This window comes from Plectrocnemia conspersa, unplaced genomic scaffold, assembly GCF_051122295.1.
Source record: "Plectrocnemia conspersa isolate PC_06_02 unplaced genomic scaffold, ASM5112229v1 ptg000010l, whole genome shotgun sequence".
NCBI classification, from domain to species: Eukaryota; Metazoa; Arthropoda; class Insecta; order Trichoptera; family Polycentropodidae; genus Plectrocnemia; species Plectrocnemia conspersa.
The window spans coordinates 14,809,398-14,824,047 of NW_028277174.1; the positions used below are offsets into that span (position 1 = coordinate 14,809,398).

General features: G+C 34.9%; 1 protein-coding gene across 2 annotated transcripts; it reads left to right on the forward strand.

The window, feature by feature from the left end:
• Positions 1 to 328: 328 nt before the first annotated feature.
• Ndg (Nidogen) lies at positions 329 to 12,231 on the forward strand. Of its 2 annotated transcripts, XM_088196189.1 has the most exons (8): positions 329 to 574; positions 3,679 to 4,166; positions 4,891 to 6,824; positions 9,908 to 10,048; positions 10,119 to 11,117; positions 11,193 to 11,364; positions 11,534 to 11,818; positions 11,892 to 12,231. In XM_088196189.1, exons 1-8 carry the CDS (start codon positions 362 to 364, stop codon positions 12,142 to 12,144), a joined length of 4,485 nt encoding a protein of 1,494 aa, XP_088052315.1. In that variant the 5' UTR covers positions 329 to 361; the 3' UTR covers positions 12,145 to 12,231. The 2 variants fall into 2 exon arrangements, with proteins under 2 accessions (XP_088052315.1, XP_088052316.1); XM_088196190.1 differs by lacking the exon at positions 9,908 to 10,048.
• Positions 12,232 to 14,650: the final 2,419 nt, after the last annotated feature.

Sequence of the window (14,650 nt, forward strand, 5' to 3'; positions counted from 1 at the left end):
CAAAGTTGCAGCAGAACTTTTTGATAAAAATATCGTAATTCACTCGCAAGTTTATTTTGCGACATAATTTAAAAGCCTTTAATAGCCAAAAATCTATCTTAACATCCTGTATATACAAAATAATTATTTAGTTATGTACAAAGAACAGCGACAATAAATTAATTAATCTTAATTAAGTCTAGTGTTGAAAAATCGATATAAATTAGCTAATTAATTTAGTGTCGCGTTTCAACTACGCCGATAAATTTAGAACCGCTTTAATGGCACCCAATTGGTATCAGTTTTGAGAATTTAGGATACCCGCATCGCTATTCATCGCCATGGTTCAAGACATCATCAGTATGGTGTTAACTCTTGAGCGATGCGGGCGGCTGCAACAGTCGTCGGCCTAGGGCTCCTGGGGCTCCTGAGCCTGCTGGGGGCTCCGGGGGCCTACGCCCTCACTCGAGATGATTTTTACACCAACGGCCGGGGACTTGACCAAGAACTTCCACCCGGCGACGAGATCTCTTCTAGAGAGATAACTCTGAAGCACCCCATTACGTTCTTCGGTGAACCTTACTATTCCATATACGTAAGATATTTATTTATATTATTTAACTTCAATAATCTAACTTTTAGATTAGTGTTTCATATAAGAGACAAAGCTTTCAATTTAAGCATTATTTTACAATAAAAAACTTATTCGTTCCAAATAAGGAAATGCAGCTTAAAAACGTGTATCGGAGAACAAGTTCGGCTTTTGGTCCCTTTACTTGCTACTTATATTATATAACGTGCTAAAACAAGCATTATTTTCTAAATTTGTCACATCGAGAACTTTCCGTGGTATTGGCTACAAATACAGTTCCACAATAGATAAAGGGGGGCTATCGGCGCCCAAAGTTCACAGATCATTAGCATGAGTGTTTTATTTTGTTATTTAACACGTACTCACACACGAATATGTGACACATAAAAATGTGTTTATGAATATAAAGAACCTCGCCAACTATAAACCAATGAACCCAACACAAGTTTTTGTCTTGAGCACTTAGACCTTAGATAAAAGCGATTGATACGAACTATAAGTATTTATAGAATTGATAATGTGATGTATGCTATATTACGGACTAAAACTTATATTTATTATTACATAGAATAAGTATGGTGTGATGGATATATCGATTTTTGTAACATATATAACGGTTGGTTTAATGAAGTTTTTAAATGTATTTTTTTATTAGATCTGAATTAAAAAATAATCGCGCACTTTTAGAGTTGACATTCAACCTCACAAATCAACAGCAAAACTTTGACACTGCGCTCGTTTCGAATTAAAATAATAATAGAAATTAACAAAATCTTTGTTTATTTTATAATGAATGTGCTTTATAATTCACATATAAAAGTACGGTAGTATTTTAAACAGAATTTAGTAATACATCCATACAATTGTTTAATGTACATACGTATATACAATTATAGAAATTGTTTAAAGAACTAAAGAAACAATATTAAACATTACTTTACCATAATATGAAACTCTAATAACATTATGCTGCATATATTTTCGAAGAAATTTATATTAAAATATTACACATATACCTTAACCAAATCATTGTTTCTAATAATTTTGAGACACTTAATGTTTTCTGCTACAAATATAATTTAAAAACATTAGTCAAATATAATTATAATAATATCTTCTAGATATTCTCCATGAGCTGAGATAGCTCATTATTAGAATGTTTTATTATCTGATATGTACAACCAAGCTCGATTTTAATTAATTATTACGATATTCATCCGTGAGACTAGAAAAACTTTATTTGTGATGGTTGACCGGAATTGTAATTATATAATAATCACTAATCCCGATCTCCCAGACACGATAGAAATTTAAAAACACTAACATGGATATGAGATTCGAACCCAGGTCTTTCAGGTTAATAGAGACGTACATATACCATTTGTCTATCGTACTGAAAAGATAATGCCTTTCTTAGATTACAAAGCAAAGATCAGTCCAAAATCGTAAACATTTTTTTTCCATTCTAATACTTTCAACCTCTATTAAAATCTTCCAAGAAAACATCTAGCTCAGACCCATTCTTTTTTATGCCGCAGTTATAAAACATTAAAAAATATTCGTACAGTAAATTTCAAAAAAGTTTTTATAAAAATTTCTTGAGAAATTACAATATATCTCAATAAATGAAAATTTTCGATTTGGCATTTTTTTCGAGAAATTCTCGAGTAGAAACATCAGATTTTTTTCTTTTTATAAGAAAATCATATATAAGAGACTGCTAAAATATATATTCATACAATAAATAGAGAAATGTAGAGCAAATGAACATATTTCAAATATTAGATATAATCAGACAAATTTCACATTCTTTATAAAAAATATGATAGTAAAGTTACTAACGTTATTTTATTACGTTATACGATACTATAAATAAAAGCTCTACTCCTGAAAATTATATATATATTGTAGAAAGAGGTAAACATTTGATCATAAAATTGGACAATGCTTGATAAAATTTGTTTGTTTCCATGTAGTTCAGTAAAGTTGTTTCATGATCAGACATTTCCAAAATATTTTATGAACAATTGCATTTTTTATACTTACATATATAAAGAATATGAAAAGTATTTAATTAAGATCACTTGACAAAAATATTAACTGACATTAACGTTATTTCAATATATCAAGACATGTACAATTTATAGCTAGAATACAAAGTTTTATTATTGAAGTGTTTCAAAAACTTATATTGTAGATATGTTAATATAATATTTTATGTATGTTTACCTTTTATACACATTTTTTCGATTTTTGCTAAGAAAATTGTAATTTTCAGTTAAATCATACGGTAACGTCTCATGTTTCATGATATGTAGAGAATTTTTAATATTTTCTAAAATCTAAAAAAGATCATACATATTTGCTTACAAATAATATAGCTAACGATGTTTTTATAAAGAGCATGAATAAGATAAGCTTCAGTAAAACATATTTAAGATAAAAATAGATAGTTCATAATTTAGCTATTTATTTTACAGTTTCATAAAAACATTTATTCTTATCCCTAAATCATTATTGGTACAGAGTATATTTCACAAAAATATATTAATTTTTATTCTTAACGTAAATTATATATTTACCTCCTAAATAAAAGTAAAGTCAGTGTTTTCTTTTCTTCGCTGATTCTAAGTCTAGCCATTTACAAGTTTCTCGAGCATACGAAATATAGTGCATATATCAATTCATGTACAATATTGAATATGGACGTCTAATAAAGTTATATTATTATACATATTATTATTCTAAATTTACAGTTCTTAGAAGACTCTAAAATTTTTTGTAGAAATCCATATAGGAATATAAAATATTATATACATAAATTATTTATACTAGTTTTAATTAGCTGTGAATATATGTATATATATTATCTTATAATAAAAAAATATTAATTTTTTTACTATTTTTACATATGTACATATGTATTTAATCTCCATAACTCAACTGTCCGTTTATCTTTATGCGTAAGAAGTGTACGCATTAATTGGTCATGTTTACGATTATTGCTTCATTATTTCCTTTATTCCGAGAAAATTTGGGTCGTGAAAGTGTATTGATAAATCTTCGAGTTTGAACTCTGATTTTTTAATATAATATAATATTTTTAGGTCAACACAGATGGCAGTCTCTCTTTCTCCACAGACATAGCATCGTTCATAAATGGAGAGTTTCCTCTTGGCTACCCAATCATAGCGCCATTTTATTCCAACGTAGACACAACGAAATCGGGGGTGGTATATTATAGAGAAACACAAGATGCTTACAGCCTCGCAAAGGCAGAAGAAGACATAAGAATATGTTATCCCACGCACAACTATTTTATCCCCGAGAGCGTATTCATTGCAACGTGGTCCAACGTTGGTTACTACAAAAATAAAGACGACAAAACTAACACCTTCCAAGCGGTGATTATAAGCGGTGGAAACGAAAGCTACGTCATCTTCATGTATCCAGATGACGGAATTCAATGGATTCAAGCCATGCCTCAAGTATCAGGATTACCTGATGTTAGAGCTCAAGTAGGATTAACGTCTATAGAAGGACAGTCACATGTATTGAAAATCTCCGGAAAGGAAAGAGTTCGCAACATTGCATCGTAAATATATTATTCAATATGTATAGGATGACTAAAAAAAACGAACAGATGTTTCATGTTTTATATCATATATCTCACTTCAAAAATGAAAAAGCTCAATCCAATGACATTTAATAGATGATTTTAAATCAATTTCACGGATACTGAAACTATTTAAACATAAATTAGCTGTAGAGATATCACAAGAACATTAATGCCACAACCATATCAAAAATCATTTTAAAAGACTATAAATATACTCTTAAATATACTGTTCCAAAATAATCATATTCTTGATAATGAGATCTAATCAAAGGAAGGATAAAATGTGTACTTTTTATAATTCGCGATACATAAGGGCAAAGGAGTAATAATCAGCTTTACCTTCACAGGAAGTACTAGTTTTGTACTATACTTTACCCCCTTTTTGTTCAATGTGTGTTTTTCAAATTATTTCTATCTGTCTGTTCATATAAGTGTTTTGTATGCTCCACTTGTGACATTGCTACATAAGAGCATCTCTAAAGCTTATTCTTGTCTAAGCCTAAGTTTATTATAAATCGCACTTCCTGTAAAAAAATGCTAGTATTTCATTTTAGTGAAATTTGTAATTAAAACTTTAAGAATGAATTTGAAATGAGCTTATTTTACCATTTTATTAAAAAAAATCTATTTGTTTTTTGAGTCATATTATGTATATAAGAATCTATTTATTGTTAATTAATGAATTGCTTATATTTTGCAGATCTTCCAACTGTGGTGAAACAGGAAAGTACATTTTCAGAGTAGGAAACGTTGAAGATAAAGTAGAAGTACCTGAATTATATGACGACGAGCTTGAAAATCAATCTTCTCTCACGTGTGCCACGGCTGGTGCGATGCAGTGTCATTATAAATCTCAATGTATAGATCAAGGTCGCGGCTTTTGCTGCGTATGCAATCCAGATTACTACGGCGATGGAAGATCGTGCATTAGAAAAGACATGCCTCTCAGGGTTAACGGTAAAATTCGTGGCGAAATTAACGGAGAAGATCTCAGAAAACTGAACTTTCAATCGTACGTCGTCACTGCTGATGGTAGAGCATATTCTGCTTTAGCGAATGTCCCAGATCATTTAGGATACAGCATGCAAACGATGAGCATCTTGGGATCCACCATAGGGTGGTTGTTTGCCAAGCCCATCGGAAACACAAAGAACGGCTATCAAATAACAGGCGGAGTTTTTAATCATACTGTTAATATGCTCTTCCCCGATTCAAATCAAAAACTAACAATTGTGATGATGTACATGGGCTTAGATGCTTTTGATCAGCTTCGCATGGAAGGTGAAATGAAAGGATCTATACCTAAAATCCCTCACGGTACCAAATTAGACATGGAGGACTTGGTTGAACAATATTCGTTCTCACGCCCGGGTATTTTGCATTCTCGTTCGTCTAGGACTTTCACTAACAGGGGAATATTGGCTGAATATAGATGCGAGATAACGCAGATGATCACTTATCATCATTGCCAATATGCTAATCTAGAGAATATTGATTCTGAACCTTTCTCCCTGAATATGAATAAGATTTTCCTTTCGTACGAGCCCAGAGACAAAATTGTACGATACGGCATGAGCAGTAAAGTGGTGCCTCTTGGTCAAGAAGACCCTTGCATCAAAGGTAGGGAGGTTTGCGGGGAATATAGCTCTTGCATAGTAGAAGACGACTCGTACAAATGCATATGTAGGCCAGGTTATCAATCCGTGTACATTTCAAGTGAAGAAACGTCTTGCCTCGACATTAACGAATGCTCAACGGGTGATGACAATTGCCACAATGACGCCAAGTGTATAAACCTAGAGGGAAGCTTCCAATGCCAATGCAACGCCGGCTACGAAGGTGATGGCGTAGACTGCACTAGAAATTCCCCTTGCGAAAACTTTCAATGTGGCGGTAATGCTCAATGTATGGAAAATGGAGATGCCGCTTATTGCCAATGCAACATCGGCTACGAAGGCGATGGCATGGATTGCACCAAAACCTCTCCTTGCAAAAACTATCGATGCAGTGATAATGCTCACTGCGTCGAAAGTGGAAATGATCCTTACTGCCAATGCAACGCCGGCTACGAAAACAATGGCGAGAACTGCATCAGAGCTTCCCCATGCAAAGGCTACCGATGCAGCAATAATGCTCATTGCGTCGAACGTGGAAATGATCCTTACTGCCAGTGCAACGCCGGTTACGAACACAATGGCGAGATCTGCGTCAAAGCTTCCTCGTGCAAAAACTACCGATGTGGCAATAATGCTCAGTGTGTCGAAATTGAAAACGCTCCTTACTGCCAATGCATTGAAGGATACTACGGAAACGGACATGATTGCAAAGCTGAGAGTGTAAGCGGAAGCTGTGAAGTTTTACACAACTGTTCGCCATACGCACAATGCACTCCAACAGATGATGGAATATACGCTTGCATATGCGACCCCGAATACGTGGGAGATGGATACAATTGTGAATTTGAAGATATAGAACCGTCTTCTTTAGAAGTTACAGAATCGGATGATATTATAAATGCTACGTGTGCCTTCACTGAGTGTTGGTGTCCAGCCAGATATCAACTAAGTGGAAAGATGTGTCTCAAAATAGACGAGGAGATGACCACACCTCCTCCTCAAACACATGAAAACGAACGTACGTATACTTTGCCTAAGTAAAATTTTTATTAATATAATTTGTTCCATTTTCATAATAACAAAATAACCCATAATAACCACACAATGCTAATGCTAAGATTATTTTATCACACTCAATTACACCGAAACTACGCATCATACTAGCACTTTCAATACTAATTATTGAGAGCAATACTACGACGATACAACTTGTTCGTAATGATTTCTATAACATAAAATTTAACATGTTTATATAATACTAGCTCTCATACTTAGCTTCTTCCGGGTTTTGTTCCCAGTTATATCGTATCCTTAAACACTTGACCATAGACGATGTTTTATGTTGAATTTCTTTCATCTACCAGCACATACTATAATATATCATATGTAGGTGTTTTGAATGACATTCCACACATGCATTTGTGAAACTATCTTTGTTATAGTAACTAATTAACTCCAAAAAATAAATCGCTACAAATCAATGGGATTCCGGAAGGTAATACGTCATCTTAATCTGCCTTAATCTCATAATTATGTGGCAATTCCTTTACAACTTTGGTGGCGGATGATGACAGGTGGCAATTAGACACAGATTAAGCCACTGCAGTAGTATTTATTAACTAACATACCAATTAGTTACATGTTATATTATAAATTGTGATAGGAGAGATCGGTGGACGAGGCGCTGCCAGCGGTAATCATTTTGTCGAGGTACACCAAAGAATTTGTTGTCAATGTCACCAGACTGCCTTCTGATTTTGGCCATAGTGAATAAATATGCTCTCCAAAAAACCAACAGTAATTCCTTAATTAGTTTATGCTGTGTTAATTCACCGGGTTTCAATAAATTTGTAACTCATTTGGACAAGTAGCTTATAAAGGTTTCCCAAAATTAACGCGACCAGGAAATGTCTGATGCAGTAATTGAATTGTTTCACGGGCTGTAAGGCATGTGACACCGTCTTGTTGAAACCACATATTGGCCACAACAATATCATCCAATTTCGGCAGAAAGAACTGTTATCATGTCGCGATATCGAGCACCAGTAAGTCACTGCTTGACCAGCCACATTTTCAAAAAAGTATGGTCCAATGATGCCTCCAAACACGGCAATATTTGCGATTAACGAAACCTTCAAGGTGAAAATGTACCTCATCGCTTAGGATAATTTTACTCGAAAAATCAGCATCCACTTGTTGATGTTCAATAATCCATTCAACGAACTATCTTCGGTGTGCATGGTTGCACACCGAAGAGAGTTGTGTAAATTGAATTTTGTAAGCACTAAGACATATTTTGTGAGTATACGCTGTAAAGAGCTTCTTGAAATTTGCAATTCTTGTCCACGACGCCGAATTGATGTTCCGGGATTTTCACCAACACTCTCACGCACTGCTTCGATATTGACATTTGAACGGCTTGTTTTTGGATGACCAGTGTGTTTAGCGTCTCCAACTGATCCAGTCTCTCTGAATTTTTCAATTAATCTCTTCGCAGTTGACAACTAAAAACACTACTAAAAACACTATTCGACCATATTTTGTATTAAATTTTCGAATTGCGGCCGCCAAACTTTCATTATTTTTTAGATATTGTTCAATAATTAAAACACGTTGTTGTATCGTGTAACGCTCCATTTTTACTAACTCTAAGCTCTCAGCTGTCAAATTTTTTTTTCAGGGTTGCCAACATTTACTGCACAAATAACGGCAAATTCAAATCTTGCGTTAATTTTAAAACACTTAATTAAGTAAAATGTGCTAAAACTGACATCAACAGTTAAATCTGAAGACTTTTACATTGATTGGTAAAGATATTGCTCTTTTTAAGGTCAACCACTGAACTTGTTCATTCTCCCCTCCCCCGCCCACCACTACTTGCAAACTTCGAGCTTCAAAAATGTTGGTAAAAAATCCGTTTCGTAAAAACCGGTAATTAGACAGATTTTTGTATTTTTATATACAAAAGTGTATAAAAAAGTTTTTTTTATTATTTCACTATATAATATAGATTATTCTAGCTCTGTTTACTTCTTTCTTGCGGATTTTTTTTTAACAAAAAACAAATTTTTAAAAAAAAAATTTTAATTTTAATAATATTTTTTTTATTAAATATGTTATTCGTAATTTTTTTCTAGTTTTTTTTATCAAAACTACGATTTTTTGATAGTTTTGAATAGCCGCCATCTTGAAAAAAGTTAGTGGACTAATAATCTTATAAAAGATATTTACAATATATATTTTCAGAATAAGTATAACGATGTGACTTAAGCTACAGCATTTATTATGTCTTTAAATTTCATTATATCTCACACGAATGACAAAGAAATGTAAAAACAATTTTTTTTTAATTTTTAGTTTTTATTACGTAACGATTTTTAACTCTTTACTTTTAGGATTTACTGAAGTATCTTATGAGTTATGAAACTGAGTTATGAATCTGATTTTATTTGATTAACCGTCATTTTGAATTTATCTAATATATTTACAAAATCTATTTTTTTAATTAGTTTCTTGCTGATGTGTGGCATTTATCGTGTCTTTACGAACAGTTGGAGATTTGGCAACACTATCATGGGGCATTTGTAGTTCCGGGTCTCACATTCCATATAGCATTTCTTTGTATTTGTAAAGACACCAACTAGCCTTTATTTATAGTCCATTTGAAAGATGCATTTACCTAATGCGTCTTAATAACTACTCGTCACTTTCGTCAATAATATTAATATGATACCAATTTGATTTATTACGCTTTTAAAATGTATTTGCAACAAATTCAGTTCTCACTCGACGTGTAGTTCTGACAAAATTAAAAGTAGTATATTAAATGACACAATTTGAAAAACTGGCGAAGGCGCTAGCTCTGATCCAATATGTATTATATTTATTTGCACCGAGCTTAGAATAATTCAGTGTGTACTAAAAAAATGCAAACGTACATACATATGTATTATATAAGCAAAATATAGATGCTATTTTTATTTAATATTTCATAACTTTATACAGGCCAGGTCGGTGAGATATTTTTTCTTTCGGCAAAAGGGAAAATATCTCACCGACTAGCCGTAACTTTATATAAACAATAATCATTTATTTTTACAGTACTCAATCATCCTATACCACAATGCCTTTATGAATTTGCATGCGTATGTCCAAAGGGTTTCAATTATAACAAACGTTTTCACACATGTTCTCCTAACAAAAACGTACACCATATCACCAAAGGGCCGTCTGGTTTTATATGTACTTCTCCCATTATTTTACTAACATAATTATACAAAACTTTCATTATTAAAGAACTTTCATATTTTAGTAAACTGCAACACTATTGACAACTGTCATTACCAAGCCCAATGTAAATTTGATGACAGCATAGGCAATTACAAATGTGTATGCACAGAGGGATTCGAAGGCGACGGAATAGAATGCGTTCAAAAGGAAGTGAACTGCGAAGACGAGAACATATGCGACCCCAAGGCTAGTTGCGAATTCGACCCGGCGACCACCAAATTTATTTGCATATGCCAATCTGGGTATGAAGGCAACGGACTTGTATGCGAAGCGAACTCATGCCGAACATCGGCAGATTGTGAAGAAAACGCTGAATGTAAATACACAAATAATAATTATGTTCAAAGCCGCTCGTGCCAATGTAAACCGGGATACGTGAAAGATCCCAACGATGCGTGCATACCTGACGGAGATTGTAATGGAGTGAGATGTGCCGATCATGCTAATTGCTTATGGTATAAGGAATATAAAATTTTCTATTGCCAATGCGAACAAGGTTATCACGGCGATGGTGTAATAAAGTGTACCCAGAATTCCACCGAGTGTAACGACTTGCAAAACTGCGATGACAACGCAGATTGCACTTATATTGATGACGAAGATAAGCACAAATGTATTTGCAGATCAGGATACTTAGGTAATGGATATCAATGCACAAAAATAGTAACGTGCGAGGATAATCCTTACATGTGTTCTTCTCAAGCTCAATGTATCGAACGACAAGATGGTTTTGTTTGCGAATGCATCTTAGGATACATCGGTAATGGAACTTCATGTAAAAAGATATTAAAACACGAAGGCAACTTTTTGCTGTTGAATCAAGGTGTAGCGACATTAAGAATACCTTTAGCACCCACATATGACGATTTACCACGTCCTATTAACATATTATATGAACAAATGGCAATCGGGCTCGATATAGATTGCCAAGATGAACGTGTCTACTGGAGTGATATAATAAGCAGAATGATTAAGAGCTCAAATTATGATGGTACTTTTGTAGAAAATGTATTCACACATGGTAAAATATGCACAATATATAAAAAAATCTATTATAACATCAAAAAGCTAAGTTATTAAAATGTTTATTTTACAGATATTATATCACCGGAAGGTTTAAGCGTCGACTGGGTATCAAGGAATATATACTGGACTGATTCAAGACAAGACACTATCGAAGTTGCTAACCTAAACACAAAGATACGTAAAGTATTGTTCAACAATGATTTAATAGATCCGAGAGGCATTGCTGTACATCCATTCAAAGGGTTGGTATACATTTATTATTCAAATAGCACCGTACAGCAAGTTTTGCAACAAAGTTTATACATAAAATACTTACATAGCTCATTTGAATAATGTAATGATATTATAAGCAATCATTTTATTTAATAAACTAAAATATATTTACTGATTCAACTGTACATTAATTTTTAGTAAAGTGTTTTGGTCGGATTGGAATAGAAAGAATCCTAAGATCGAATGGGCAAACATGGACGGAACGGGCAGAAAAGTGTTCTTAAACAGTACTAAAGTATCTCTACCAAATTCTTTAGCAATTGATTTCGACACAGATGAATTATGCTACACAGACGCCGGTAAAAAAATAATTGAATGTGTACATATTGATACAATGCAGTCTAGGACCGTGGCTCATAAATGCAGTTATCCATTTGGTTTAACGATAACTCCAACTCATTATTATTGGACTGATTGGATAACGTATGTTGATTTATTAATTTAGTTGTTGATTTATTAATTTTTAAGTATACATTATTATACATTGGTATTGCAGACATACTATTGAAAGCTTGAATAAAGACACTCAAACCAAAGAGGCTCCTATTGAAACGCCGCTTGGTGGTAAAGATAAGAAGTTGTACGGCATGGCTGCAGTATTGGACGGTTGCAGACCCATGTCTAACATTTGCCAGAGTCAAAACGGCGGATGTCCAAACACCCAACTGTGTTTGTTGGACGGAAAGGGTGGCAGAACTTGTTCTTGTGGAAAGTCAATATCAGGAGAATTGCTCTGTAATGATGATTAAAACAATAAAATAGTAATTTCTTATGTATTAATTTATATTAATGTTTGTATTTTAATTTAATAAATCACACATGTGTCTCAATATAAATTGATTATATATTGCTTATTACCATATCTACAATAAAAGCTGAGTATATATTGGTACTCCATATGTTTAATATTAGGAGTACTGGACGAAAATATCACTGTTCTCTCAATAGAAAAAATTTTCTCCATCTTTCTAATAAATTTTTGATTCTGTTTGAATAAAAATTTGATGATTTAGATGCAAAATACTCTGCGAGACCAGATTTTACCTTCTCAATATTTAAAAAAAGTTGTTAGCTAAATAATGTTGCATCGATCAAAATAGTTGGTAATTAAAAGGAGCAAGGTCAGTTAAGTATGGTGGGTGAGGAATTACGTTCCGTTTTAATTATTTTAGTTTATTTCTTGTGATTTTTGCTGTATGGCGTCTCACATTATCATGCTGGAAAATAATTTGTCTTCTATTGTCTACAGCAGGCCTTTTTGCTTTTTATTGCAACATTTAAATGCTCGAGATGATCACAATAAATCTCAGCCGTATTGTGCGACCACATTTAAGCACCTCATGGTGGATGATTCACCATACTGACAAAAGCGCCAAACTGAAAGTTTGTTATTTTTTTATAAAATTTTGTATATACATATTCATATTTGAAGTAACGCCAAAATTATATTTAATTTTTTGGATGTTTTCAGACACAAATTATTCCAGACAAAAATATGTTTAATTTTATATTAAACAAAATCAACGTAAACATTTGGATTATTGAATTTTCAACTCCTGAGTTCAATACAGGTTTTTCATTTCAAATTAAACTTTTTACAAATCAAATTAAACTTTTTAAAATTAAATTATACAATTTAATGTTGGATGAAATGGTTTACACCTCAAATTAAACAGAAAAATCACGAAAAAGCATGGTTAGTTTTTAACAACGCAAGCATTTACCATACACATGAAGTGCATGAGCTTGTTGAGCACACAAATCATTCTCTATTTTTTCTACCACCGTATTAGCCAATAATGAATACAATTGAAGAAGTTATGGGGGCCAATATAGATTTGTTATGGCCAAAACTGGTCGGCGCAGAAATAGCGGTGTTGTGACGGCTCCCTCTCTTCCGGCAAGCTTGTAAGGGTTCGGACGCGTGCCGTCGCGCGTCCGCCCCATTTTTGTAATGTAAACCGTAACCTCAAATAAAAATATTACTGCAGCGGCTCAATCTGTGTCTCATTGCCACCCGCCATCATCACCACCCCTAAACTGGTAACCTGCGACGTGATCCTGAGCACGTACATGGAGTCAGATTCAAAATGGCAGACACAGACGCCGCTGCAGTACAAAAGCCGAGCCGCTGCTGAGCTGTTTGCTGCCATCCCGCCGGTGCTTCCCTGGACCCGGACTCGAGCTGGCGGACCACCAAGACGATGGGCCTGCGCCTCCGACCATGAGCCGCCATCGTCAGCCGCCGCCGCCGCCGACCACGTGACCCAGGAAGCAGCCGGCGCCACCACGCGCCTCCAGCGAGAAGCCACCGAAGTGCTGCCGTAGACCGGGCTCGAGTGGACCACGCGTGACCCGTCACGCACCCGTAGGGCTACGCCCCCGCGACTCCGAGCTCGAACCGCATGTTCGGGGCCCGTCACGCGCGCGCCCTGTGTAGCTGCACCGACGCACCACAGGGCCCCGAAAGGTGCTCCCGGACATGCCCGTTCTTCTCGCGCCCCCTGGAGCCCTACGCGCCGCCCGGGTCTACACGTGTTCCACTCGGCTTGGAGCGAAGCACGCCGCGCGTCACTGGAGGCCACGCCGCCACACCATACGTCACGACTTTGCTACTTTTGCGCCGCCAGCATTTAAATCAACAGCAGCGCCAAGGCCCCCATACCTCCCCCTGGTTATAGTTCGCAATTGTAAATTGCTAGGGCCGGAGCCGTATGGGGGCCAATATAGATTTGTTATGGCCAAAACTGGTCGGCGCAGAAATAGCGGTGTTGTGACGGCTCCCTCTCTTCCGGCAAGCTTGTAAGGGTTCGGACGCGTGCCGTCGCGCGTCCGCCCCATTTTTGTAATGTAAACCGTAACCTCAAATAAAAATATTACTGCAGCGGCTCAATCTGTGTCTCATTGCCACCCGCCATCATCACCACCCCTAAAAAGTCTTTTCAAAAAATTAATTTTCTGCTAGGAATTTGCTGGGAGATCTATCAAATCGATGAAATTTGTTGGACGTTATAAACAAGTCTGTTTTTTCAGCAAATTGTAATAAATATTATATGAAATTACCTGCAGCTGCTGCAAAAGAAGCTTTATAAATTGTGCTTATGTACACGTGAGCTCAATAATATAAAATTTAAAAAAAATATCCAATTGTATAATTTACTTTATAAACGGTTTAATTTAGAATATAAAAGGTTTAACTTTCACGCGCCTATGCTATATCGCTTTGTCAGAGAATTTTGCAAGAGAGAGATGGGT